The 26,632-nt window shown below is 41.4% G+C and overlaps 1 protein-coding gene across 1 annotated transcript; it reads left to right on the forward strand.

The window, feature by feature from the left end:
• Positions 1-6,097: 6,097 nt before the first annotated feature.
• sertad4 (SERTA domain containing 4) lies at positions 6,098-23,224 on the forward strand. The gene is made up of 4 exons (XM_084568790.1): positions 6,098-6,516; positions 18,154-18,326; positions 19,412-19,530; positions 19,866-23,224. Exons 2-4 carry the CDS (start codon positions 18,173-18,175, stop codon positions 20,748-20,750), a joined length of 1,158 nt encoding a protein of 385 aa, XP_084424916.1. The 5' UTR covers positions 6,098-6,516; positions 18,154-18,172; the 3' UTR covers positions 20,751-23,224.
• Positions 23,225-26,632: the final 3,408 nt, after the last annotated feature.

Here is a 26,632-nt window from a genome sequence, read left to right on the forward strand (position 1 = left end):
ATGGTGTAGGCATGCGGTATGTATGCCGTTGGGACTCTGTAGGTACGCTGTAGATATCTCGTAGGAACGCCATAGCTATAGGTAGGTGTGTATCATACACCATACCCTGGTTTACACCTTCCTAGGCCGTAATTGGTCTTAAATGCATTTCCTTGTCAAAGTTTCTCATTGGATAGACAATCAGAAAATATTCACCCACATCCTGCCTCAGTAGGTTCAGTGGTCTACACACCATCTATTCCAGTGTCTTCTTTGTTTTCTTCACTGCAGTAGTTTTAGTAAAAGTAACTGTTCAACACTTATTAGTCCTGCCATTCTTGGTTTCTTACTGAGAGTGGTTCAACATTTGAATCACTGTCAGATAACAGTCATTGAAATATTTGTGTGTAGCCACATTGGTACCAAAAGTGGAAAAACCTTTAGTTTACTGGAGACTAAATTAATCAATCGATGTTAGGCGTAGTAAACTTACAACATTCAATTGTTCTATTGTTTATCTACTGTTCTAATTATGGCATGTTTGTGTGCAAGAAAGATCAGTTAACAAAATGTTAGGATAAAACATCTAATTTCAAAAAGACATCACAACTTGGAGGTCTTTTTCTGTATACATGGATAATAGGGGCTGGATTTCATCATTGATCCATCTTCCATGGGATTTCTTATGTAGCTTGTATTGTGTTGAACACAATGTACGAAAACAAAATAACCTTGGTGGGATTTTCAGGTTTTTAAAAACATGGCGGCTGTAAAATGGTTGGAACAAAAACATTCATTATTCCAAACCCTTAAAGTTTCAATGCTTAAATTTGAACCTTGAATTTTCATTTCTCCAGACATCTGTTGTTTAAGCCAGGGGTGAGGTTACTCAAAATTACCATCACTGCTCATGGTAACTGTACTGACCGTCAATCAAATATTTGTTTTTGAGCTAGAAACATTCAATGAACCAGTCCTTCTGTCCAGGAAATACAGAAGTGGGAGTTTCATAAATTGAATATGGATACTGTTATGGTCAAATCTTACTCTACCAAAATTTTATTCACCATACCCATTGTGTCTACTGCAGTCATATTTTTCATTCAAACATGAGCAGGACTCTGTGAGGACGGAGGGAGTATGAAGCATATTTTGAAGGCTTATATGAGAGTTTGTAGAGACTTGAAAAGTTGAGTTGAAATTACTACACTTTCATGAATCCCTCTCTCAGTCGACACTGCCGAGTTTGAAGCTCAGCCTAAGCAAACAAAACAACAGCTAAATAATTTTAGACATGTTTGCCTGACAAATAACTTGAAATCAGTGACAGCAGAAGTGTCACTGTTGATGTTGAGAAGAAATAAGCATTTCACATTGTCGCATATTTTTGGAAACCACCAGTTTGAGATTGCATTGACAGACTGAGATACGTTATATATAGAAAAGTGTACTAGTTACTATGGTGGTTTTGTGATCTTTTCCATTCAAAATCTATACACGTTGCCAGAAAGTTCTTAATTTAAGAACCTTTTTGATTACAAGTCATCACAGCTAAGAGGTTAGAGAAAACTCCACCTGTTGCTCTCTCTTCTACCTGCTCTGGTGCTATATAAGAGCTGCGGCTGCACGCACTGAAGCCCTTGCCTTATGGTTTTAGTCGGTTCATAAATTAATTTCAGTCGACCCAGTTCACAACCAGACACGCCCTGAGAGCACACAGACCTGCATCCATAATTACAGAAAGCACACACAGAGAAAGCACACACAGTAACAGCACCACTCAACCTCACTGGAGGGAATACAGACTTTACGGAGGGAGACGATTACATAGGAGCCGTATCGACGGAACTGCAAACTGTCTAGAGGCGAATGGGTTGCAGCTTTAGTTGCGGCCACTTTCTCACTTTCATTTATAGACAAAAAAAATAAATAAATAAATACTCTTTACTGTGCCTGTGATTGTGGTAAAAGCTAGCTTTGTGCTGTGTTTACCAAGTGTGTGTGTGTGTTGACTGGAAAAGGTGCACTAAAGGGAGCGTGGGGGCTGTGATATAGGTAGTTGTTGCTTTTACCTGTTGGGTGTGACAGTTTTTGATTTTAATTACCGCTAATAAGAACAAAATTAGATTCAAGTCTGATTGTCTGGCGTACACTTTTGTTAGTAAATGTTTTGTTATCTATTTTTGTATCAATATCGGGGAAGAAATAATGTTTAGACAGTTATTACCGAACCAAACGTTAACCCACTCTGTGAGCAATACTGTTCTGGATCGCTACTCTTAATTATTTCAGTTCACGTTTGAGAGAGTCATTTATAGCTCGGGTCTTATTCATGTTCCCATCCTCTAAAGCGGAATATGAAGGAGACCGGCATGAGCTCTTCTCAAACCAATCTGTCAAGACTTTTCGGCTTTGATGCTTACTAGCAGTGTGAAAACAGGAGCACAGTCTTTACAGCACAACTGTGAAACACACCGTGTGAAAGATGGCTCGGCGGTAAGCTCATTTGTACGTGTAGAGTTACATCTTCTAATGTGAATCCCAAAAGTGTGCGATTCTTATCAACCGGCATCCTTTGATTTGACGTAAGTAAATGAGTTCATAAAGTGTGACATTTGACAAACTACAAAAAAAAAGTGGGAGTGATCTTGTTGAATCAACAGAAGATGTGTTGGGGATATTAATAGCCGTGTAGTGTGATCTCTTGTCAGTGGGTGTCTAATGGCAGCCATGCTCCGTAGGTGAAACAATATTATTATCAGTCTATAAATCGGCATCTTTGCCTCTTGATTTTCTCCCCAAATTATAAAAATGTTCTTCACAGGAAATATTCAATAATTGTGCTGCGAAAAACTAGAAACTGACAACTTACTGGAAGTTTTATGTTTCACTCATGCTTTCCTTAAAGCCGTACACATCCTGTTAGCCATACAACTTGGGGTTCAAATGGACATGCCACCAAATACGTAGGCAAAACGCCCCACATTTTTTAATACTACCAAATTTATGTTTTTGAACAACTTTATTTGGAAAACTATCAACATGAGTGTGTGCTCTGAATTCACCTTAAACGCTTTTAGCTGATGGTCTCAATATGTGAAACTTTTTAAATTTTGAACTGGAGTGAGTTTAAGAGCTAATTCAGCAAATTCACCAATTTTGGCCAGTGTTTAAGAAAAAACAAAACAAAAAAACAACCAAACATTCACCTGGTCAGAACAAAAATTACACCAAAAACTCTGTGATCCGGTTGTGTTTGGTCAGTGGTGTGATCCAAAAAAAGAGCACAGGAATTTGTGTACCTGTAAAAACTAAAATAAATCAATAAATACCTTTCAGTTTCAAATCAATGAAGAGGGTATTTCAAAAGCATAAACTATTTCAATGCTTTAAATTATGTTTCAATTTTAGCATTACCTAGTTTTCACATTTTTTCACCTGGTTAAATTCCAATTATCTTGGCATTTCGTTACTTCCGTACAAAAGGACAGAAACCTTGCGATAGACACTCTCGTTGGGTATTTGAATCTTTCCCTAATCTTTCACAAGATGTGTTCCACTTAAACAGTTTTTAAAGCAGTATATTTATGCTTTTGCAGTATTGTTCCTTAATCTTTAAGAATCTTCTGGTTTTAATCTGCCATTGATTTCTTCTTTTAGTTCAGAAACTACCCATGCCACAGGCGGCATCGGTGCCTTACTGTTTTTCACTCAGCAACCTTGTGTCACAGTGTCTTAACGTACTTGTAAATGTACTTTTCTTCTGTACTTCAGACTGAGTTGGATTTGTAAAATGTCTCACAAATTGATTTATGATAGAGAGAATTTCTATGTGATGATATTATTGTTTAAAAAATATCAAAAAGAAAAAAAACATACTTTTGTTGGTGCAGTTGTTTTTCTTGTATCACATCTGTGCAAACATTGATTTTTTACTTCAAGGGTTTTGGCTTTTGTAACCTTAAACGGTTACTCAACAGTTACTCAAGTCCAGAGTTCTACCACGCATTGCCACAAAACAACCAACAGGTGGAGCAGCCATTGCATTTTGCTGCTTATCTTGCAGAGTTTGAACTTTAATAACTTTTAACTTTTCATATGAATTTAATTGAGTGCTGCAATGTCTTTGACTGGAACCAGATTGCCTGCAGTTCTTCTGGGGAGTGGTTTCCCTGTACAGTGGTGGCCCATTTTATTGAAAACAATGTTTCTGCCCTACAGGCTGCAATGCTCATATTCATATACTTCTAAATATCCCTCTGTTATAGAATGAAAATACAAAACACGTGACATCAGGTTGATTTTTGATTGTATTATAGAAGAGGGTTTTCTCTCTGTTGAACATTTAGTGAGCTTCATTTAATCACACAGACAGACAGCAACTTTCTAGCCATTTGTTTTTGTTCCACACTTTGTACTTCTACCTGAACTGACGCCCCTGCTTTGTGTGATCTCGACCCTCAGCGGTAGTTTAAGCTATTTAAAAGAAAAAGGAAAAAAAAAAGGTAAAGGTAGAAGGGAGGGAAAACAAGATCAGAGATATAAGGTTTTTACAATTAACTGTGTTCTCCAGCACATTCCACAGCTGAACGCAGAACAAAGCGCCTCAGAGGGCGAAACGCTGGAAAATAAGATTCAGTGGCTGCTGCTGAATCAAAGGGGAAATGCATAACAGATGAGAGGGGCTTTCTCCCTCCCCTCTTTGTCGGTCACATCCCTGCAGAGCAAATCTACAACACACAACCAGTCTAAAAAAAGTGTCAAAATGCCTTCAAGTGCTGTGGGAATTTATACAACTGAGCACACAGGGCCAAACAAAATCAACTTTGACGTGACCTTTAGGAAACTACAGTACAGTGACTTAACACAACTGATGAGCATCTATCAGTAAATGTGGGTGTTGACGTACATGGAACTGATAGTTTTGAGAAACAGTCAAGGAATCCAATTAATCAGTTGCTCAGTTAATCAATAAATTAAATCCTTTCTTGTCAGCCAATTGACTGCTGAAGATGCACTCACTTACCAAACCATTAGGTACACTAGTGAACAGTAGTGCACTAAATCTTAGCTTCAGAAAGGTGTTAATTCATAATCAGTTTGGAGGATGTAGTTTGTGGAGCTGTTAATCTGAATTACTAAAGTATTTCTGTTATTTAGCCTAGCCCACTGACTAACATGGTGTTGCCAAAATAATAGGAACAGGTGCTGGTACAACACAATACAATCCACTGGCCTCCAAAATTAAATCACAGTTGAATCAACGGCTCTCTCAGTTATTTTAAACCAGTTCTTACCACAACCTTCATGAAGATATGATTTAAAATAAGACTGTTACACTACAATGGACTAGGATTCCTAATGAACTGGCAAGTTCTGGCAAGAGTGTATTTTTTTTGAGCAGTAATTTAAAACAGTCTGGGTGTGGATCAATTTAAATGTGTTATATAATGATCACATAAGCTAATATTTATTTTTAATGAAAAATTCATGAAGGCTTCTGCTTCCTGGGAGATTTGCTGCAGATGTTGATTCAAAAGACAAAACTGAAACCAGGACGACAGGACTATGGAGGACGTAAAGGATATTTTACCACTCATCCAATAGCTTCTTCACTTTTAAAAGACTGGTGGAGAGCATAGAGTTGGGGTTTTAACAGGAACATTTGTGTACCCACCTGAAAATCATATGACTAGGGTCTGTACTGACCAGATAGTCACCTGTAACTGGAGGAATTTGATTCTTGTTTTGTTTCCCAAGTGAGTAGCCTACATAAAATAACCTGATACATTTCAGAGTGATATGGATTATCATATTGAGGTAAAGAAATCGGCATTTTCTTCATTATTTGTAGCATTTCGTTGACCAAACAATTCGCAAATGAGTTAAGAAAACTGTTCGGTTCAAAAGCTGCGATAATGAGTCGCAAACGATTCACTTCCGACTTGAGGACCAAGGGAGTGGGGAAAATTCCGAGTGTCCTCTGAACTCCTCATCAGTAGTTGACTGGAAGGGATGGAGCTGCGGCGCTGGTGTTGTTTTCTGCGCCGTACATTCATATTAACTGTCAACCCGGCCGTGGCGACGTGAGCTCGCTCGGGACCCACTGCGAGGAAGAGAGAAAAGCGAAAGAAAAAACAACCCCGCCGTGAATGGACTACCACGCAGACAGACACCAGCCTCGGCTTCGCCCCGTTCACTGAGCAACACAGAAAACAACAGCTGGAAACATTTGCCACCGAGAGAAGCGCGCGGGCATGCTCCGCGCGGGTGCAGCGGGAGAAACGCGCGCGCTTAATGATTAGTATGTAAACGAGTAGCCAATTAACTAGTAATTACATAAGTAGCGCTCAAACCGCCCGTGCGGCTCGCGTGTCTGCTGCTGGTCTAAAATTAGAAGCGGCCAGAGCCACCGGAGGACACGGTGGTATTTATTCACAAGGAGCTTTTTCATTTTTCACCAACGCACCTTGGATTTCAGCCGTCACCACAAAGCAAGTGTGGAGCCGAGGACGAGGTCCAAACAATTCAAGTCAGGTAAGCTAACAGCACTGGAGCTAAATACGTAAATAGTCCTGTGAGTTCGGACTTATAATATATTAAAATATATATCAATAAAATAAAGTGTAAATGCTTTCCAATAGTTTTTATGCGCATACCTTGTTTACGACATTTAATGTGCCGTTCAGTAGCCTCCCGCTATTTTTGTATTAAGATTACGCTGAAACAATAACTTCCACGATTATTTTAATGCATGCATTACATTATTATACATTTCAACCAAGTCATATGAAAAGTAAATATATTAAACTGTAACGGGTATTTTCACATCTTATTCAGCTAATTTGATTGTTTTGCCTGAATTGTTTCAGTTAAATCAAAGTGTTTCATTTCCTGAATGTTCCCTGAAGTGTTGGCTAAACCTGTAGTAGACTGGTTGGCTCTGCTGCTGGAGGATTAATGAGAACCGCGGTGGTCAATAGCTCACTACTGTGACATGACAGAGACCCTGGTCTAACACATTATGCAGGCTGACATAACCAGCCTCCCCCCCCCTGGCACCCGTCCAGCCTCACTTCATTATTTCGTGGCGACTGGTCTTGGCTGCAAATCCTGAAGTGGTGGTTGTCTGTATCACTGCTGCCTTCTGAAAGGAAGGAGGTTTAGGCGGTTTAGCTGAATGCTGTTGTCTCGCTGATGTCAGTTCTGTGCTTTCATTGGCTTAGTGTCACATCATCCCCTCCACTCTGGTTGGACTATTAACACCCTGTTATCCCAGAAAGGATTAAAAAAAATATCCATCATAGCGTGTTTAATGGAGTAAGGGTGATAAATATACATCATCTCCCTTCTGTATCTGCTGTTTTTGGTGAAATAAAGGCTTAGAGCGCAGTAGGCTGGTAATAGGGTTGGATGCGCTTCACCTCCACTCACTGCCAACAACATCCGGAGACCCTTGCCAGAAATTCCACTTTTTTGCTATTTGTCTCCCTTGGAGGGAAAAGTGTGTTGTGTGGAATATAGTGAGGCACGCAACAGGGAGGAACATCCAGCTCCGACTGAACTCCCGACCAGGGAAGAGAGGCCGCGACAAGAGGAAGGCATCGCAGCACGGTGGACGGCTTCCTGGCATCTAGCTCGGGCCGAGTCCGGTGCCAGATTCCTTCTCTTTGCCGCCTGCCAAAGCCCCTCCACCCCGCCGCCTTTATCAAAAGCCCTCGCTGAGATTTCCCTCTTCCAGTTCTGTCGCGGCGCTATCAATCATATCTCGCTCTCAGCAGACTCTTCTGCTCATTAAGGATGTGAACCTGTAGGTAGCCTGCAGCCCCCCCGAGCCATTCGTCTCTCTCAGCGGGGCGCAGAGACTCACATCTGGAGCAGTATTTCAAAACATGGCTCTTAGCAGACATGTAGTTTACACTGAAAGAAAATCAGTACATTTTTAAAGGCTGCCTGTCAGCTGCCAAGAATAAAATTAACACTACTGGAAGTGTAAACCTGTAATGGTTTGTAGTTTGCCAAAAAGCAGGTGTAGTGGATAATATATACTATACTATAACAGTGCAACAGAAAACCTGCAAAAATAATAAAGGCATGTCGCTGGTGATGATAGTTGGCTGGCTTCACATCACTCCCTTTGTCTCTCTCCTTCTCTGCTCTGTTTTGTGTAAAACGTCTCAGCCAAGACAAGTTGAGCGGCTTTAGTGTGTGTGTTTGTGTGTGTGTGTGTGTGTGTCAGGACCGCAGGGTGTAGCCCCAGACTTCTTTTTCCCCCTCAGGCATTGCTTCCCCATCATGAATACGCCTTTGTGCTCGGGAGTGACACACAGCTACGGTGAACAACTTAAGTGGAAAGGACAACTCACGTTTGTATCTGCACAGGGATAAAAATAGATGAAGATGTGACACCACGTTTTTGTATATCACGAACCTTCAGCTAAACTGGAAACAGCTGCCTTTTCAACCTGAGACCGTACACCTAAAAATCCTCTAGTTACTCCAAACTAAGGCTGTTGCTTTACTTTATGTGTCTGCCATAGATTTAGACCTGCATAGGAACATTCATTTGTTTGGACAAGACGGAATTAATGCAACATGTACAAGCATTGGTTCAAAATGCTGCACATTCCACAAAGTAAAAGTCATTTATCCCTGATCATAAACGCTAACACATGTGTGCGACTGTGGATGATTTCAGACCCCTTTCATTACCTCTGGAAATGGAAATGACCTTCAGTTTTATACCCAAAAAAAATGCAGAAACAAAAAAGGATTGACGTTAAACGTTTTTTTTTTTTTCCTGCATTCACATACCGATGCCCATGTCTGTCTTTAATGTGCTGCATCCACCTCTGGGAGCTTTGCCAGCAACGTACCCACCGAGCCCTGGCCTGTTAACCCTCACAACCACAACAAGCCTTCCCCAGATAGTCCGTAATGCAGCCGCCCTGTCACAGCACATGTGTCACCACTCAGCGAGGAGAGCGCTGGGCGACAGCCCCGAGGGCCCCGAACCCAGCTTAGTCACGGCACCGCGGCCAAGGCGGCCCTCTGATAGCTCCTGACAGGCTGCAAGCTGGCACAAAAACAATCAGAGATGCAACCCGAAAAAAAATAAAAATAAAAGAATATACCAACACAACCCAGCATATGAGTGGAATGGAGGAGGCAGCTGCTTGGCTGGCTGTTGTTTTTGTCCTTGAAACTACCTGTCACCAGACATATTGGATGTTTCTGCAAAAGTGATGCCAGTATTTTGTAAATTCTTGCTTTCTACAAAAACCTTACAAACCCTGAAAACCTTACAAAGAGAAAGAAATTGTGCCTGTTGCTGTCATTTTATTCTAATTAGAGATATTCACTGAGCTGAGTGCTATAAGCGTGAATAAAGGCACAGAGTGATGTTAATATACGTTACATGCTCATGGCTAATCGTCATCCTGTTGTTAATAAAGAGGTTGCCAGTGTGAGTCAGAAATGTAGCCATTGATTTCTTTTTTTGAACACGCGTTCTGCAAAGCGTCCTCAGCTTTTCTCTTTGATTTATTCAGCATGGCTCGCCTCCGTGTTTCTGTGACTGTGGTCCACTTTACTAGCAGGGGTCTAATTGCTTTCCATTTGAGTGTCTCGGTTTTGATTCATGGCGTACGGTGCCTTGTTGTTGCTTCTCCGAAGGAGAACTTGATGTCATAAAACCTATTATCTATTCTCTGTCTGTTCACTCTTGCGGCGTTCTTCACCCTCTGATGCCAGCGCTTGCACACTCTCCGCCCCCACTCCAACAGGCGTATTGATGGGCTGTAGCTTCTCCATATTGAGAAGAAGTGGGCTGCATATTGGCTTAGAGATCTCAGTCACAGATCAACATCAGATCATATTCTCTCCTACAGCTTATTAGTCATTAGCCCACTTCCTGCTCGCTGGTATTAACCTGCTGTTTTTATCTTGTAGGTGGACTGTATCAGGATCTAAAATAAGTAATAGTACAACAGCTGTTTACCAATTTAAACCATATTGACGTTTTGGATTTTTGAAATTCATAATACTATGAAAACAGTTAATGAATATGTCAATGACTAATAACAGAATCTTAAAAAAACAACAACAATATACTGGTAACATTATCCGGTGAATAGCACTAGGCACAGTAAAACAAAAAACAAAAATTAATGTTTCCATCAACTAATGTTACGTGAATATTAAGAGTTAGGGACATCAGGATCACCAGTTGGTGGTGCCAATTCTCCAGTTAGATGGCAATTATGCAGAAGATTAGTGCACAAGGAGATGTCATAGTTGAAAAAAAGGTCAAACCACCAATAGAAAACCAGATGAAAACAGGACAATTCTGTTTGTTTTGTGTATTAATTAGAGAATCATTTCATGTCTCATCAGTGGCACTTTACATGCCTCACATACCTTATGTTTCCATTCACATTGTCAGCCAAGTGCAAAGGCTTTTGTGCTCTATTGTCTTATTGTAGTGATCTCTAAAAAGAGAAATCACTCCAACGAGGAGTTTTGGAATGACACTTATTTACTATATTCTTCCTGATCTTTTCAGTATTTGTTATATTGTAGACAATTGTGTTTTGTGTCACCAACACGGTTTCTGACCAGCTGCCAGGAACAGGTGTTAAATGTCATATTTGTTAGGATTTTCAATGCATCTTTGCAGTTGCATCCAGATTTTAGATCACTGTACTTTTCTCATCTAATGCAAGAGAGCAGAAGGATTTAAAAGGCATCAGAGCGATGAAGGTGACCCAGTAGCACTATAACGATACAACAGGTACTCCACATGTGACAGGTTCCAGTGGTCCTGTCCCTGTCAAATCACATCAGCATTCAGCATCTGTGCGTGAGCAGAGGCAGCAGACATCAAACTAAAAAGAAATGCAGGGGAGCGGCGAAGGCAGTGCCAGCACTAAAGTTTCCCTTTTCCTGCGAGATTCAAGGAGCCTGCCGTGAGATCACAGAGCTCTGAGGAAGCCCGCTGTTGAAACTCCCGTCAGCGCAACCACAGGCAGCTCTTTCAGGGCTACACCCACTTATCTTCTCACTGTGGAGATGTGTCTCGTAGATTTGGTCCACCACGCAAACTGTCACTGTACACACACATACACCTGCCTGTATCTCTACGGGAGTAAGTAGTGACATACAAAAAGGGCTGACACTGACAAGAGCTGGCTTTGTCAAGAGTGACTCACAGAAAGGATTTGCCTTGCTTTGTACATATGCACAAGGTTACTGTCAGCGCCCATCCCAGTGCTTTATACTGTAAATTTTTAATTTCACTGCTGCTAGTCTGCACCGTCAAATGGGCCACTTCATGTTTAGAAAACCTGTTTAACACTAGCCATTCGATAAAAAAATGTAGGTTTGTGATTAATTAGGATTTCAACGTTAATCCCAAATAAGTACAGTTAATCCTGGTAGTATTGTCACACAGTAAAAGAATGGATTGGCACCACATAAGTGAAGAAACCGCAATCCAGTCATTTGTACATTGTTTCAAGCTGCTGCTAATTTTACTGCAACTTTAAAGGAAATATTTTGGCCAGAAACACATAATTATGATGAAAGTGTTCGGTGATGTAGGAATGCAACATCCGTTTTTATGAAACCCTTGGACCCTGAATTAAAATGAACCTTCATAATCTTTATTGAATTCATGTTCTTGTTGCACTCGGGGTGTGTGTGTCATCTGCGGAACAAAATCTTACTGACGTCCTCTGCAGAATTCCCTGGTCCTCAATTAATCTGATTGATTCTGTGCAGTTGTAAAGTCGTGACACACAGTCTGCCTGTGTGCACTGTGAAGGTGCTCTCAGACCGTCCGGGATGTATTTTGATGTTTTGATGGGAAAACCACACATCTCTCACTGCTATCTATTCCCCTAAGGCTCGGAAATACTTAGTTAAAACCTGGCCAAAAGAACAGGGAGTAAACACTTGAACACGCACACATGCGCACACACCCACACACACAGTGATACACTCTGTCAAACACATGCTGGATCGATTAGCATTTTTGAGGCCGCAGAAAAATACTTTGAGAGAGCACAAAGTTTATTAGAGGCATGCTTCATGGTCCCTCAGAATGATTGAACAAAGGAAATCTTCCCCCACGTTTGGCTTAAATATCAGTCTTTCTTGAAAAATGTTTTTTATTAAGTGTACCGTGAAGGCAAGTAAGTTGAATTTCCAGGAACACAAATAAAGGCACAACTGACAAAATGCAGATAACAAGCACAAAAACGCTTTTATATATTAATACACTGTTGACAGAGTACCATGATTTAGTCGTCTTAAAATCGTAAGTGCCTGCGACCATAAACAAGATAATTCCAATCATAAAAACCTGCTGGGACACTGTGCAGTAATGGCTAACAAAACATGAAAACAAGAGCTGCTGGTAGTGGTACAGTACTTTGAAGGCATGCAGCAATATGTGCGGAAAATGAAGAGCTGGACCACGGTGTACAGACACAAAGTAAATAGAAACCACCTGTCTTCCTGATCATACTTCTACAGTAGATGCAAGAAAACATCTAAAGGAAAGAAAGACGCATGGAAAGTATTTCATTGGACATGAAATAAGAATATACCTGAACGTGCATGATGAGTCATCAACATTTAAACAATTTTCCGCAATGGACACACTCTAAAACACCATTTAGAAACCTACAAAATGACTTCTTTGTCAGGGTTTGGCCAGATACTGGTGTATAGGTGATGTGTAGTGCAAGACATGGCAAATAAAAAAATGTAGAACTCGATTTAATGGGGACTTTTAAGTGCAGCATGCAGTTTGTAACCTCTGTTTCAAGTTAAAAAAAAAATATTGGCACCTTCCATTCAAATATTTTCTAACATAGTTTAACATGAAAGCTGTGAATGAAGAAACCACTTCCAACTTTTACCTAAAAATACTATTAACCACAAAAGTTAGGATTTATTTGTTAGAAAAGGCAACGTTTACACGTTCCATCGGCATACATAGTGAGTAGTGCTGATTTTAACTAGACATACACAAAAGGTTGCTTACACCCACTTACAGCATAACAATAATGGAAGTCTATGTTTTTTAGTTTTATTAGTCTGTTTGCCCAAAAACTGCTTACGTCTTGTTAATGCATTGCTATGCTAACCTTTAGGATTTCCCCGAGGGAGAATCAGACAAAGCTCGCTGTAATAGTCCAAATACTGACGCTGCGCTGCTGTTTCGTTTATTCAGGTCACATCGTCCCTGTTGAGGAGCTCTTGCATGGCAGTTGTTGCTACCGTGGTAGTCTGTTTAATTTTTACAAAGCATCTGTTTCATTAGGTCTGCTTAAATGATTGATGATTGGGTGTACCAGAGACTAGTTGTTGATCACAAGGCTTTACTTAAGATTATATATTTTTAAAGCTATTTTGGGCCTTTTATGGGTAGTTGCAAGTTGAGTGTGACAGGAAGTAAGCGACAGATTGTATCAATTTATGGAGCAACCGCTCACCCAGGTGAGCTTTAGGGGGATCCCTTTAAGTTGCATGCTGTGCAAGTATTGGTAGAAAACTTAGACAGTTATATTTACGGTTTCATGCACAACGTTTAAACATCACAAGCAAAGTGAGGATACTTTCTAATAGAGGCAGATTTTTGAACAGTTTTTATTGTACTCGGCATGTAGGGTGTTGTGCCATGTTGAAGGACTCGCCACAGTTCTTCTGTTGATTTAGGCTGTGTCAGTGTCTTCTGTCTCTACATGTAATCCCAAACTAACTGCATGACTGGGACTCTGTGGGGGCCAGACTATCCGCTGCAAGTCTCCTTGCTGTTCCTGTGGCTGAAGATAGTTTTTCATGATTCTGGCTTGTTTGTTTGTTGGTCATTGTCATGTGGCAAAGTCAGCTTTGGACCAGCCGAGCACCTCTTTGATGTTGCGATGAAAAACCTTTTCTCAGTCATGTATTGTATATGGAAATGTTACCGCTGGCACAGCGTGAGAATTTGATCTAAACCCACTATTAAAATCTTGCTGCTAAAAACACCAATTATTACACTGAGTGGGGAAGATAAGTGACTACCTACTGCACATCTGTGCCTCGGCTGACTGTCGTGGCCTTGGTTGACTTTTCTTCAGAAATGTTTCAGGACACAACAAGCGGTGCATGTCTGAGTGTGTGTTCGCCTGTCTATCTCAGCGCTGGAGGGAGTGAGTCAATCACAGCAGCAGAAATCATCCCTGCGGGCGATCTGTCTCCACTCATGACAAGGCTCCTAAGGCACTTATCTTTCGTTCCCTGACTCATCCCGTCTATCCATCCCTCCCTCAGCCCTCCCTCTGTCTCCCCTCCATCTTTACCCATTCTCTGTTCCTATTCTCTGTTGCTCTGCCTCCCTCCCACAGTTTGTCTCGTGCCCTGGCACCACAATTAACTTCTCATCATCAAAGAGTGTTATGAAAAAGAAGGCGAGATAGAGAGTCAGTCAGAGTTGGGGAAGCTGCGAGTGAGGGAAGATAAGAGGGATGAATCTGTGACTGAACGGAGGTGAAGCGCACACACACACACACACACACACCCCAGCTTACACTTGTACTTGCCCGCAGTTTTCTTTTCCTCAAACACACACTGTGTTAAACACAATCTCTCTCTCTCTCTCTCACACACACACACACTGTCTGAACTCAATCTCAGTAACTTTCACATTCCTGCGAGATGCAGACAGAAAGGGATGGATGAATCCCCCCGCCCATCCCCGCCGACCCCCCAGGAGATTCTCTCTCCTCGTTCCTTGTTTTTATTTCTCAACCCTCCATTTCTTCCTTCCTCTCTCACAGACTCACTCACACACACTTTTGCCCTGTCTCCCCTCCTCCTCCTCCTCCTCCTTCTCATTGTCTTTGAAGAACAAGAAGTATTGCTGTACATGTAGGGAAGCCGCTCTGTCGGTATTATCATTGTTTTTTTCTTCACCCCCCTGGTTCAGAGAGCTGTCAACTGTGACCGCTGTTGAAAGGATGAGAGAGAGAAAGAGGGAGAGAAAGAGACTGGGGGATGAAAGGAGGGAGTAAAGGAGGGAGGGGGGATGTCGAGATGGAGGTCCCTACGGAGGGCAGAGGGAGTGATGGCATGCTTGTTTCTTTGTGCCCGAGCAAACGTAGCAACAGCAGCGGTGAAGGGAGGTGATGTAGAGGAAAATAGCCGAGGGTAAAAAAGCAGCTCAGGGTGGGGAGATGAAAATGGCCAAAGCTGCTAATTAACCATGGCAGTAGCGCTCAGTTACAGTGACATAATTGGCCTTAGTTGGTGGTCCTTTGGTAGGGGAGCCCTCAGCACAGGGATCTAATACAGAGATGTATGATTTGACTTTATAAAAAGTGAATAAATCCTAACATAACATGGGGGATTATGACACAACTAGAATAACGTAGTTGCTGTTGGTGAGAAGACAGCTTCTTTCAGACGGATTCTCCTTCTAGTTCGTCCACATGCACAAAGAGAATATGCGGCTGAATTGTTGATGTAAATTGTCAACAATAGTCTCTTTCTCCCAAACGTTTGATGGAATTATTCCGCATGGGCCGCACTCATTGTCACTCTTATTTCACAGTATTGGCCTGAGGCAAGCATAGCCACTAATGTGTCTCCTACACATCATGCACATGGAGTCACCAGCTGGCCCCTTTGTTCCCTGTTACTTCTATACAGGTCCGCATTATCCAGTAAGAGTAAGAAATGCAGCAAAGCAGATTGTGATCCCTCATCAGCTTTTCACCAACCACTGCCAATTATCATCCATTTTTATTTTACAAAAACTACTAACAAAATATTCATTGATGACCCTTGTGGGCTTGATATATGATGGTACTAAATAAAAAGATGTGAAATCAGCCTACCTTAACCATTGACATACATGCATAACCTTATCCACCCAAAGTTGAAAACAATGTCCTTGTCTTGTTGCAAACTACAGGGCCTGTGTCGGGCTTCCAGTGATTATCTATGGCTTAAGTTTTCAGCTGATTCAGAATGTTATGTCAACATGGTGACATCTATAATGAATAAATGAATAAACTATAGACCTACTGATCAGCCTGATACAGGAGAGGCCAGCTCTCTATGGCAGTTTGGAGCTCCTCCTAGCTTCTTAGTCGTCCAGTTAATAGTAGCTCTACCAGACTATTGCCACCTGCTGGTATGAAGAGTTGTTTTCTTTCACGCAGTCACAGAATGTGCCGGCTGGCTGTTGGCTGTAGCCTTTGCTGTGTTTTCAAGCGTAAGTTTTTGGTCCAGACACAGATGATGTGAGGCGACGTCACAGTCTGCCTTCATTGCTTCTTTGATGTTGTTTTGTTGGTTGGTTCATACCTTAAGGCATCGGCTTGCTTCAAAGGAAGTGCTTTTCAGATCATCAAACAGTGTCTGGAAACTTCCTCCTTTCACACCATTGGATTGTTGGAGCTGGGAATCTTTACACATACGCACAAAAGTGAGAGCCATTGTCCATATTTGATTCAGAGCATCTTTCCTTTTACCACGATGCCAGGCTCTGCACCGTGTCTCTGAACTAGAGTTCCTCGAATGGCCACTTGAGGTTGTCTCCAAAAGCAAGTTAATTGCCACTGTGTTGAAATTCCCAACTTTACAGAAAAATACTTTTGGTCTCTGTAGTCAATTTCCTGACTATTGTATGGTGGTAGCTGCCTCAGCATTACCTGCTTGGTTGGGTTTATTTACTACATTTCTGGGTGATTGCACTGTCCCTCAACACTGGGAGCTCCGACAGTCATAGCAACGTCCAAGTCATTCCATTATCATAGGTGATAGTTGGTTTGAGCAACATTAACAACACTGCAAGACTGGTGCAACATCTGCAGCTGTACCGATTCACGTCTAAAAATACAAAACGTAATGTTGCTGCTGTAAACCTTTACTCCCGGTGGCTGTGCTGATCGCACTGGTGAGAGCAGCGCTGTCTGAGGTGATGTTTCAGTGGCTCTAGGTGTGTCTGATTAGTCAGTTAAAGGCAAACTCTAGAAAAGCAGCACAGAGAAATAAAACTGTTCAGCCAAGCAAAACCGAGAGCTTATTGAAGCGGACATTTTAATCAGCTACCCAACAGGGGTGAGGTTGAGATGGTGTCGCCTCAGTTCGGTCTGTCAAGACGGGTTGCAGGCAATGATATCTGTTCATGTGGGCAGGTGGAGGAGGGGCAAGAGAGGTTTCAAGAAGGAAAGGTGGTGACAAGGAGGTTTGATGCTTCACACAGGTTTGTATTCTGCGTGAACAGGAGAAATCGAGAGTGGACCAAACGACGGCCACTCTTTGTCATCAAAAGGGTGATACAGTTTCCTCACAGAAGCACAAACAGACTTTGGCTCTCAGGCCCCTCACTGTGTTCACAGTAGGGCTCTGTTTTCAGATTGAAAAAGCTCAGTTGGCAGGTTAGTCTTGCCAAATAATGTGTCGGCCTCATGTTTCGTCTTATCTCCTTCACTTTCATTTAAAACATAAGGCACACTGGCTTTAAATATTTGTTTTATTTTCAGACAAAATTCAGCATTCATTAAAATCAAATAGGAACTGTGCCTGTTGGAAACCTCTTGTCAAGTTGTTTGCCCTGTGCACTCGACCTGCTGGCACTGTTCGCATCATCTCCTCTGCTTCCTAGATTATCATGCTGTTGACACAAGCTTCTCAGCGCGAGTTGATGTGTGGGATCCATTTCACCGAACAAATTGGTGTCAAACATCTCGCTAAGTCTCATACCAACTAATCAATAGGGAATTCATGGTGTGAGTGGGTGTCATTTTTCCATCTGCGTCCCTCGCTTTACAGAGCGGCGCATATTACAGAGCTGCCAACCATCTGCCAGTTTTTAGTGCTCACCATTATTGTCGCTCAGATTTGTCATCCAGCTTGAACAGAAGCTGGTTACTCCTCCACGCAAAGTCAATGTATTTGCCAGCATCACACAAACAGCTTGTTAACATAAACTGCATCATTAGACAAGCATATGCAGAACGCTTGTGAGATTTATGAAAATAACATGATCAGTGTTAATGTGCATAAAAAGTTTACAAACTGGTACTGAATTAAGCACTAATAGTTGGCAGATCATTGGTTGATGTCCTGAGTGAATTAAAGTAACATCAGTTTATTATTCTCTTTCCTTTTTTCCAGACCTGAATCAGAGAGAGAGATGACCCTTGTTTTGTCCATGAATCCTTTCCTGGATCCAGAGGGAGACCCTCCGCTCTCCCCATACCAGCCCATATGGGAATCGGAGCGCTGCACTAAGACTTGCCTGTCGAACCCAGCCCCACCATGCAGCTCCGAAGAACAATTCACACAAGGTACAGACACACACGCAGATGTTTATTCAGTTATTTTTCTGGTTTCATCACTCATTGCTAGGCAAAAGCAAGCTCATTTAAAACAATTTTTGAAAGCACATTTGACGGCCATATGATCTGGCCTCTACACAACTTACTTTCCATGAGCCAAGATATAAACTCAGAGTGTAGTTAAGCATGCGGCACAAACTACGTGAGGTAGCAGCAGATGCTATTGGTGTGGAAGTAAGGTAATCAACATGGCAGCAGTTTGGTTCTGTGCACTTCTTACTTTGATTACAGTTGCGGTGTAACTTAGGGGTTACTCATGACAGACCTAGAACTTTGCAATGTTAAAGTGGACCCTTGTAAGCTGCTCTGAATGCTTAAGATCAGCTCAAGTTTAAGAGTTAGCCATTCTTTTCAGATTTTATGCAATACACATTGATTTTCACTGACGTGCAGCTTAGTTCTTTATTTTTATGCTATGTTTTCTCAGGGAACAAGACTCTGAACACTACATGTGAACTGTACAGATATTTAACTATCAGTCCTGGTGCCTTCAAAGGGAACTTCTGAGTTTACGAAATGACAAAAAATGCTTGGTTTTCAAGTGGTAACATCAGCTGTAAGTCGAGAGAGCACCACTCCAACTGCTGTCCAGAAGCACCCATGGCTAACAGTTAGTAAGCTAATAATGGGTAATGTGGGAAATGTATAGCCATGATGAAAACACTGTCCACTAAGAATGTCAATATTTTTCTCAGACATACAACATTATGAAAAAAACAATCCAACTAATTTACAGTATATTAACTTACCCTCTACGACCACCATTTCTGAAAACTTGAGCAAATATGTCACAATTGGTGAACTTTTCAAGGCTGTGAATAGCACAAGAGGGTTACGTTCATTTGGACCTTTCTCATGTATGCGGTAAACACAACACCATCTGAAGACTGCACATGTAACATAAGTTGTTGGTTCTTCATCAAGATTTCCTATAGCCTATAGTGTGTTTGCTTTGACATTGAAATAGTAAATAGTAAAGTTTTCTTTTGACGTCCAACACCGCAGTTGATTCATGGTTGGTTCTTTCTCTGTAGAAGCCCCCTGTAGACGAGTTCCTGATCATGTGTCAGTGTCAAGGATTGCATATTTCAAGAGAAAGTTTGTTGAGGAGGATGAGGAGGCTCCCTTCAGCTTCAGGACATACTGCCAGACTGTAAGTATTGATACATTCCCACATTCACGGTAAACACTGTATCCTACATTTTTTAGAAGACATGTAATTTACTAACATGTATAGCGTAGCTGATCATATACTGTTGTCTCTGTCAATTTCATAGCTATTGTGAAGTGAGGAGCTGCAAATTTAGATTTAGTGAAGTTTTTGTTGAGCACAGTACATCATTGGGAAGATGATTTATAAACAGATTTTCAAACAGATACAATCAATACCATGTAAATGGCAGTATTGTGAGGAAGTCTGTGTTCTGTCTCTGTTGTTTAAATGTAAGTAGTTACATACCATGGACCTAAAGTAATACTGTCCTTCAGGTTGCACCAGTTCTGGAGGAGCGAGCTCATGTGCTGCGCCTCTCCCTGGAGAAGATGCGATTCATCGACGACCCTGAAGCATTCCTCCGACGCTCTGTCCTCGTTAATAACCTCCTTCGACGTCTGCGAGCTGAGATCCTGCTCCAGAGCACCGACTGGTGCTTCCCTCCCAACGCAGGATTCGCTGCCGGCCCCTGCGTCTTGCCGCCAAGTACAAATCCTGCTCACCAAGCACTCCACAGAGCAGTACCTACTCGGCTCTGCTTAGCACCCCAAGCTGGACCGCCCTTCCGCAAGCGTTTGCGAATGGTCCGTGGAGGACAGGGAGATCTACGTCCTGACTGCGCTCAGACATGCTGCTGCATCTATGCAGCAGCGGCAGCTGCAGGACACTACCTCCACCTCCCATTCTCCATGTACGATGCAACACTCTCTACCTGCCCATCCACACCACACTCCTCCCCGTTTTTTCAATTAGCTAGTCACAGTAAGTTGGGGCTTACAGTGCCTGTAGATGATCATGATGATGAGGATGAAGATGCTGAGGAGGAGGAGGAAATAGAAGAAGAAGAGAGAGAGGAAGAGGAGGAGGAAGAAGAAGAAGATGATGATGAAAGAAGACAAGCAGGGCCCTCTACGGATGCTGTTAAGAACAAATCAAGCCAGAAAAGTAGGACTAGGACCTTGCTGGGTCACCCACACGCAAGGACAGAGGACAGCTCCATGACAGATGGGGTAGAAGAGGAGGAGGGAGAGCAGGAGGAAGAAGAGGAGGATGAGGAGGATGAGGAGCAGGTTGTGAGACCTTGTCAGTGGGACACTACTGCCACAGAGAGAGAGCTCCACAAATTTAGCTTTTGGCACCGCAGGGCTCATAGACAATAACCAAGCTTTCTGAGAAATTACTACATTCTACATCTGTTAGAATGAAATGTAATGAAGATGACAACTGTCGTCAGCTGAAGATTATTTCTTCTCATAGCAGATTAAGGCGTAAGCTACCTACACTATAGTAATGCCAAGTCAGCTTTATTTTCATGCTCTAATATACCCCAGGGTGTTATACAGACACAACTCTTTTACTAGCATTACAGTCAGATGAAGAAAAGCATTCTCTTCTTGGCCTCTGTTGGCACTGGACACATTTCTCAAACAATTATAAAGACCAAGGTCGCTTACGGTGGGATCTTAGATTGCAAAGGTGAAGTGAAACTTGCTATTGCACTGTCTCCAAGACCATTTTCAAGCCCCACAGCACAAAACAAAAGGTCTCCAATGGGGCTTTATATTGGTGCAACGGTCTCGTTTCAGGACCCTAAACAAGCCTATGAAATAATGGGTTGTGGATTTGGAAGAGTGTGCTTTTGTGTGTGTGTGTGTGTGTGTGTGTATGTGTGTGTTTGCAAGATACAATGTAGCATTTCAAAACTTGATTTTAAGCTGTTCTTTTTATTAATAAACGGGGGTGACACATACAGTAATTATGTGTGCCTGTTGATTTTAACGCTGTCTCAGGCAATGGCAAGCGACTGTGCTGCAGCGGCGGCACAATGTGTATACTTCAAATTACTTTAAGACAACACAATCATGAACATTGTCAAACCACAATTTAAAGTGCCTTAGTGTTTTTATAGATACATGTACGTATATTGTGTGTTAATGTATTGTTCTTGTTATTAAATAGCTATCTTGCATTCCAAGTGACTGCGTTTGACTAAAACAGGACACGGGCATGTAGTTAAATGCAGGGATCCTTTAAAATATTGTTTCATGGTTGACATTTCGAAGCAAACTAAATTTCCCAAATAGTCTTTATTTTTACTTTAAAATGCATGTGTTCTAGCACTTCCTGTCTCAACAAAGCACAGATGCAATGCCAACTTTCAAAAGCTGAAGCCTTGAAAACTTAAATGTGTTCAAATTCTCATTTACATTCGTGAGATTCAACCAGAAAAAGCTTGTTGTAGTTTAGTCGTTCGGTTCATTGCTGAGCATTTACCAAAACCAGTTTAAAAACATAAAACCATATCTCACACTAAACTTAAAAGATTTCACAGGTTAATTAGATACTGTAAATATATACAAGCTAATGTTGGTTTTGCTGTTATCCTCCCATTTGTTTTAGAAAACCTAGCAGCTGGTAGCTGGACTTTGTTACATTTGCACAGATCCAGACTAGCTGCTCCCCCTGTTCCAAGCCCTTATGGTAAGCTAAGCTAACTGCCTGCAGGTGGACATGATCATGATATTGATATCTTCTCATTCAAACTCTCGATTAAGAGTATTTTAGAAGCTTTTCAAATGGCATGATCAGTGGTTTCTTGTTTGTTGCTGTGTCTTGTTTGGGACTTCTGAAGATCAGATAATGACTAACCCAAACCAAAGTCGTTATTAGACTGAAAGATTATATTCGATTGTTGTGTTTTCTCTTTCTTGTGACGTACCTTAAGGCCCAAGTCCTTTGGACGGATGGACTCGGTTGGTTTGTTTGTTAGAGTTAATCTTGTCCGGTCCATTTTTTGATGTGCAAATCCTTTGCTACGTTTACATGGACATTAGCATTCCACTTATAATCAGAATCTTAGTTTAATCTGAATAAAAATGCCTCATTTAACTTCCTCGGTCAGAACAGACTGGACTAGGAATTTTCAATGGAATTGAGAGGTGTTGTGTAACCATGCGTACTAGATGTTAAATCTGATCATTTCTCTCACTGGAATTCACATTCTTCCTGCGCATGTTTGCGGCATGTGTGGTGAACACAAATGAGTTTCTGGGAGGCACAGAAACATGTAGAAACAGTGAGCTGTTTGAAAAGATGAAACGAAGCCAGAATCAGTGTGGGCAGCGGTCCTTCTTTGTCTTCTATTGAATGAATTCAATGTCGTCAATCAAGTTGGGGGGGGGGAAAAATCTTCTGTCATATTTGACGCTCCACAGTTGACAGAACCACTTTGCACATGTCAAAAAAGGCATATTTGAATCAGTCTTATCAGATCCTTTTATTTGGTATCCATGTAAACAGTTAAGCTGGAAACCAGAATTACAATCGGCTTGAAGAGATATTGTCCATGTAAATGTAGCCAGTGACTACAACTACACATTTCTCCTAAAATCCTAAATATTAAAGCACAGTCACTGTCCGTGGGACTTTTTGAATGAAACAATTTGACAAAGCAATATTTGTTTCTGAGACGAAAAACGTGTAATTGCATTGTCTGTTATTAAAAACAACAAAAGGGCAGGTCTGCTCTGATGATTTTATGTGATGTTCTGTGACAAGTGTAAAGATCAGTAAAAGAAATGTTGAACAAACGTTGCTTCCTCCCTTTATTCTTTTGCATCACAACCATCTTGCAGCGTTTAAATCCAACACAGTGAGACGTGTGTGCGAGCTCCTGCTTATTAAACTGCTTCCCATCCTGTCTGCTGTTCAGTGGAGTGCAGTACCGCAGCATACTGCTCTTGCCAAATGTCTCTCAGGTGTCACTTTGCCGTTCAATTCATGTTAATCTTTTTGACATTACGCTCACTGCAGTCACCTCCACCTCCTCCTCCCTGCGCTCCCTGGCATATCTATTGTCCCTGCAATATTCTCTCCATGTAACACAAAACAGGCCCGTCCACCCGCATTTATTACAACCCAGAGATAAGCCGGGGACGATTTCAAAATGTACACTTCCACACTCAGGATTAGGTGTTGTTCTGACTGCTAAAAACGCTCTGCTGGCATGATACAGCCTGTGCCTGCATATCAACCACTGGCATTACTGGGCTTTAAGTTAAATGGTTATTTGATCCATTAATGGTACTCAATAAGTATGCCCTAATTACAGGATTATTTATAATACTGTGTGCAGGTCTTGTATGACATTGCCATGGACTGCTTGAAAGCAGCTGAGCCATTGTAGTGCGCAGTGTGGAGTGTGCGCGTAGATGCGAGTGTGTGTCAGGAGGATGGAACAGTGTGTAGTGGAGAGGTTAAATCACGGGTCTGAGCATCTTGACAGCTCTGTTGCGAGGTGAAGATGGAAGATCATCTTTTCCCGACACTTCTGCCGCAGGGGTGTGTGGATCCTGCCGCTCAGCCTGTCCCCATCGTTCACCGCTTCCACTTCAGATCCCTCAGCATTACTGGCTCTCATTTTACAACCCTTACTATTATTGGACTGACACGATACTGAACAAGCAGCGTGCACCATCGCTTTTTATAAAACGGTGTTTGGACAACTTATCCATGTAATTAACTGACATAAAGGATACACTGAGATGTAGATGACAGAGACTCTTTTTAATGCGTGTGTGCAGTTAATCCGTTTTAGCTAGCTATTTTAATCATGAACAATTTATATACATAACCACTTCCATACATTACCTTTAGCAAATGGTTGTGACCATTTAAATACATTACATTTAGCTAACAATTTTAACCATATAATACCTTTTGCATACTGTTTTAACCAGTCATATACATTACCTTTAGCAAGCAGTTGTGACCATATATCTATACATTACCTTTATCTACCTTTCTAACCATTATATACATTACCTTTAGCTAACTGTTTTAACCAATTACATAGATTACCTTTAGAGAACAGTTGTGTCAATTTATATACATTACGTTTAGCTAATGGTTGTAACACTTTATATACCTTAACTTTGGCTTATGGTTTTAAAAAATGTATATACATTAACTTTAGCTAATGGTTATGACACTTTATATACATTAACTTTAGCAAACGGTTTAACCATTTATATACATTAACTTTAGCTAATGGTTCTAAAAAATTTATATACAATAACTTTAGCTAATGGTTACAACACTTAATATACATTAGCTTTAGCAAAGTTTTAACCATTTATAAACATTAACTTTAGCTAACTGTTTCAACACTTTTTATATATTAGCTTTCGCTAAGCATTTTAAGCATTCATCCTTTACTTTTTGATTTTAACTCCATTTTTTTTGTTACTTCAAATGTTTATTATCATTCTGGTTATTAATTAGTTAATTATTACCTTTTAAACTACGGTGTTATATTAAAATACTCCATGTAGTGTTTAGATGTTACAGACTTATTATGTGTTAGTTTTTATCACATTAATTAAGCTTCTCTGCAATTTTTTCAAAACATGTACTTTACAGTCATGTACAATTAATAGTTGTAAGACACCAGAAAAATATAATTTTAAGATCAGCTACTGTTTGTGTGCACGAATACCATATGTATGTCTGCATATGTAAGACAATTCTCACTCTCTGTTTCTCCCTGTCTCTTCACCTCTTCTTCCCCAATGCCTGAGGCAGAGATGGGGTCTTGCCAAGTAACACACACACACACCCACACACACACATACACACACACCCACACACAGACAAACACATAGACAAAGACAGACACTCCCCCACACACACATCGCTGGGCGAGTGCTGAGGAGAGGGGAGCCGTCATTTGTCAACAAGGAACTTTGGCAGCTCACAGTTGCCATGGGAACTGTCTGTTGCCGAGGACTGGTTTTGCATCACAAGGTCCTCAAATTGGCTCCAAAGCCTCGGAGGTCCCACCCCTCCTCCACCCAGCTCACCTCTGTCTTGCAATGCTTCAAACATATTGTCAGTTTTTTTTCCTTTCTTTTTCCCCCTGTTCTGCTGTCTGTCGCTTCAGAGACAGAATTCCTCCTGTTCTTTTCTCAGTCAAGTTTTCTCATTCGCAGGGAGGTTTGCAGCTTGTGTATGATAGATAGATAGATCAATAGATCGACAAACAGACAGACAGACAGACAGACAGATAGATAGATAGATAGATAGATAGATAGATAGATAGAGCACTACAGTAATAATTTGCCCTTACAGATTATTATGCCTGTGAATTTTCATCCATGTCACTGCAGCTCAAGCCCAACAAGTCGATCCCCATAGGATCAATTTGATACAGCTTACATAACAACTCCAGTTCTCTGGCTGCTGTTGTTGATGTTTCTGGGTCTCTCCCTCCAGCATAATGCGCCTTTATGTTCGGTGCAGAGAGAAGCTGTTGGTATTTGATAAACACTTGCAACGTGAAGGACGTCTTCAATCTTCAACTATGAAGCACTCCCCCTTCCCTGCTCCAGTGGATCTTTCACAATGCCAAGATGCTCGACTGGGAACCTTTAGAGGTACTTGTGAGTTTCCACTGCAACGGCCAGGGTCTAGATTAAACTAGTGGAGCACAAAAGTCACAGGAACAGATTTGTCAAATAGTGGCATCATTTTGTGCCCCATGGCGTGAGTCCATCTCAGTTAGTCTGTTACTCTGCAATAGCATGCAAAATCAGTTTGCTTAAGTCTAGCATTTTGAATCCACTTTGCTACTACTGCTTGTCTCTTTTCCAGTGTTGAACAAGTGTATCCATTTGTAAAGCAGTAAATTACAATCAATGGTAGCATATTTGAATCTCCTCCTTACCCTTTATATGCCATTATTGATGTAACATAGACTTCTACAGTACCGCCACCTACTGGACTGAAGTGTAGCAGATTGTTGTTTAGTTGCTGTATTTCTTTGTAGGTCGATCATGGTGGAAATGCAGGCAACCAAAGGTCTGAAGGAACGTTTTAGTTCTTTGAAAAACATGCTTGGGAAGAAAAGATCTGGATGCTTTGGGTGGAAACAACTTTGGCAGTAGACCTTCGTGCAGAATGAAGGAAACCATGCTGGTGTATGACAACACTTACGGTGGACGAGCGTTTTCATATGTCTCATTGCCTGGTTTTATGTGCAACA

Source organism: Chelon labrosus (genome assembly GCF_963514085.1).
Source record: "Chelon labrosus genome assembly, chromosome: 20".
NCBI lineage: Eukaryota > Metazoa > Chordata > Actinopteri > Mugiliformes > Mugilidae > Chelon > Chelon labrosus.

Coding starts and splice junctions, on each gene's coding strand:
- sertad4 (XM_084568790.1), top strand. CDS start 18,173: ATGACCCTTGTTTTGTCCATGAATCCTTTCCTGGATCCAGAGGGAGAC. Junction 18,327..19,411: donor CGAAGAACAATTCACACAAG/GTACAGACACAC, acceptor CTTTCTCTGTAG/AAGCCCCCTGTAGACGAGTT. Junction 19,531..19,865: donor TCAGGACATACTGCCAGACT/GTAAGTATTGAT, acceptor ACTGTCCTTCAG/GTTGCACCAGTTCTGGAGGA.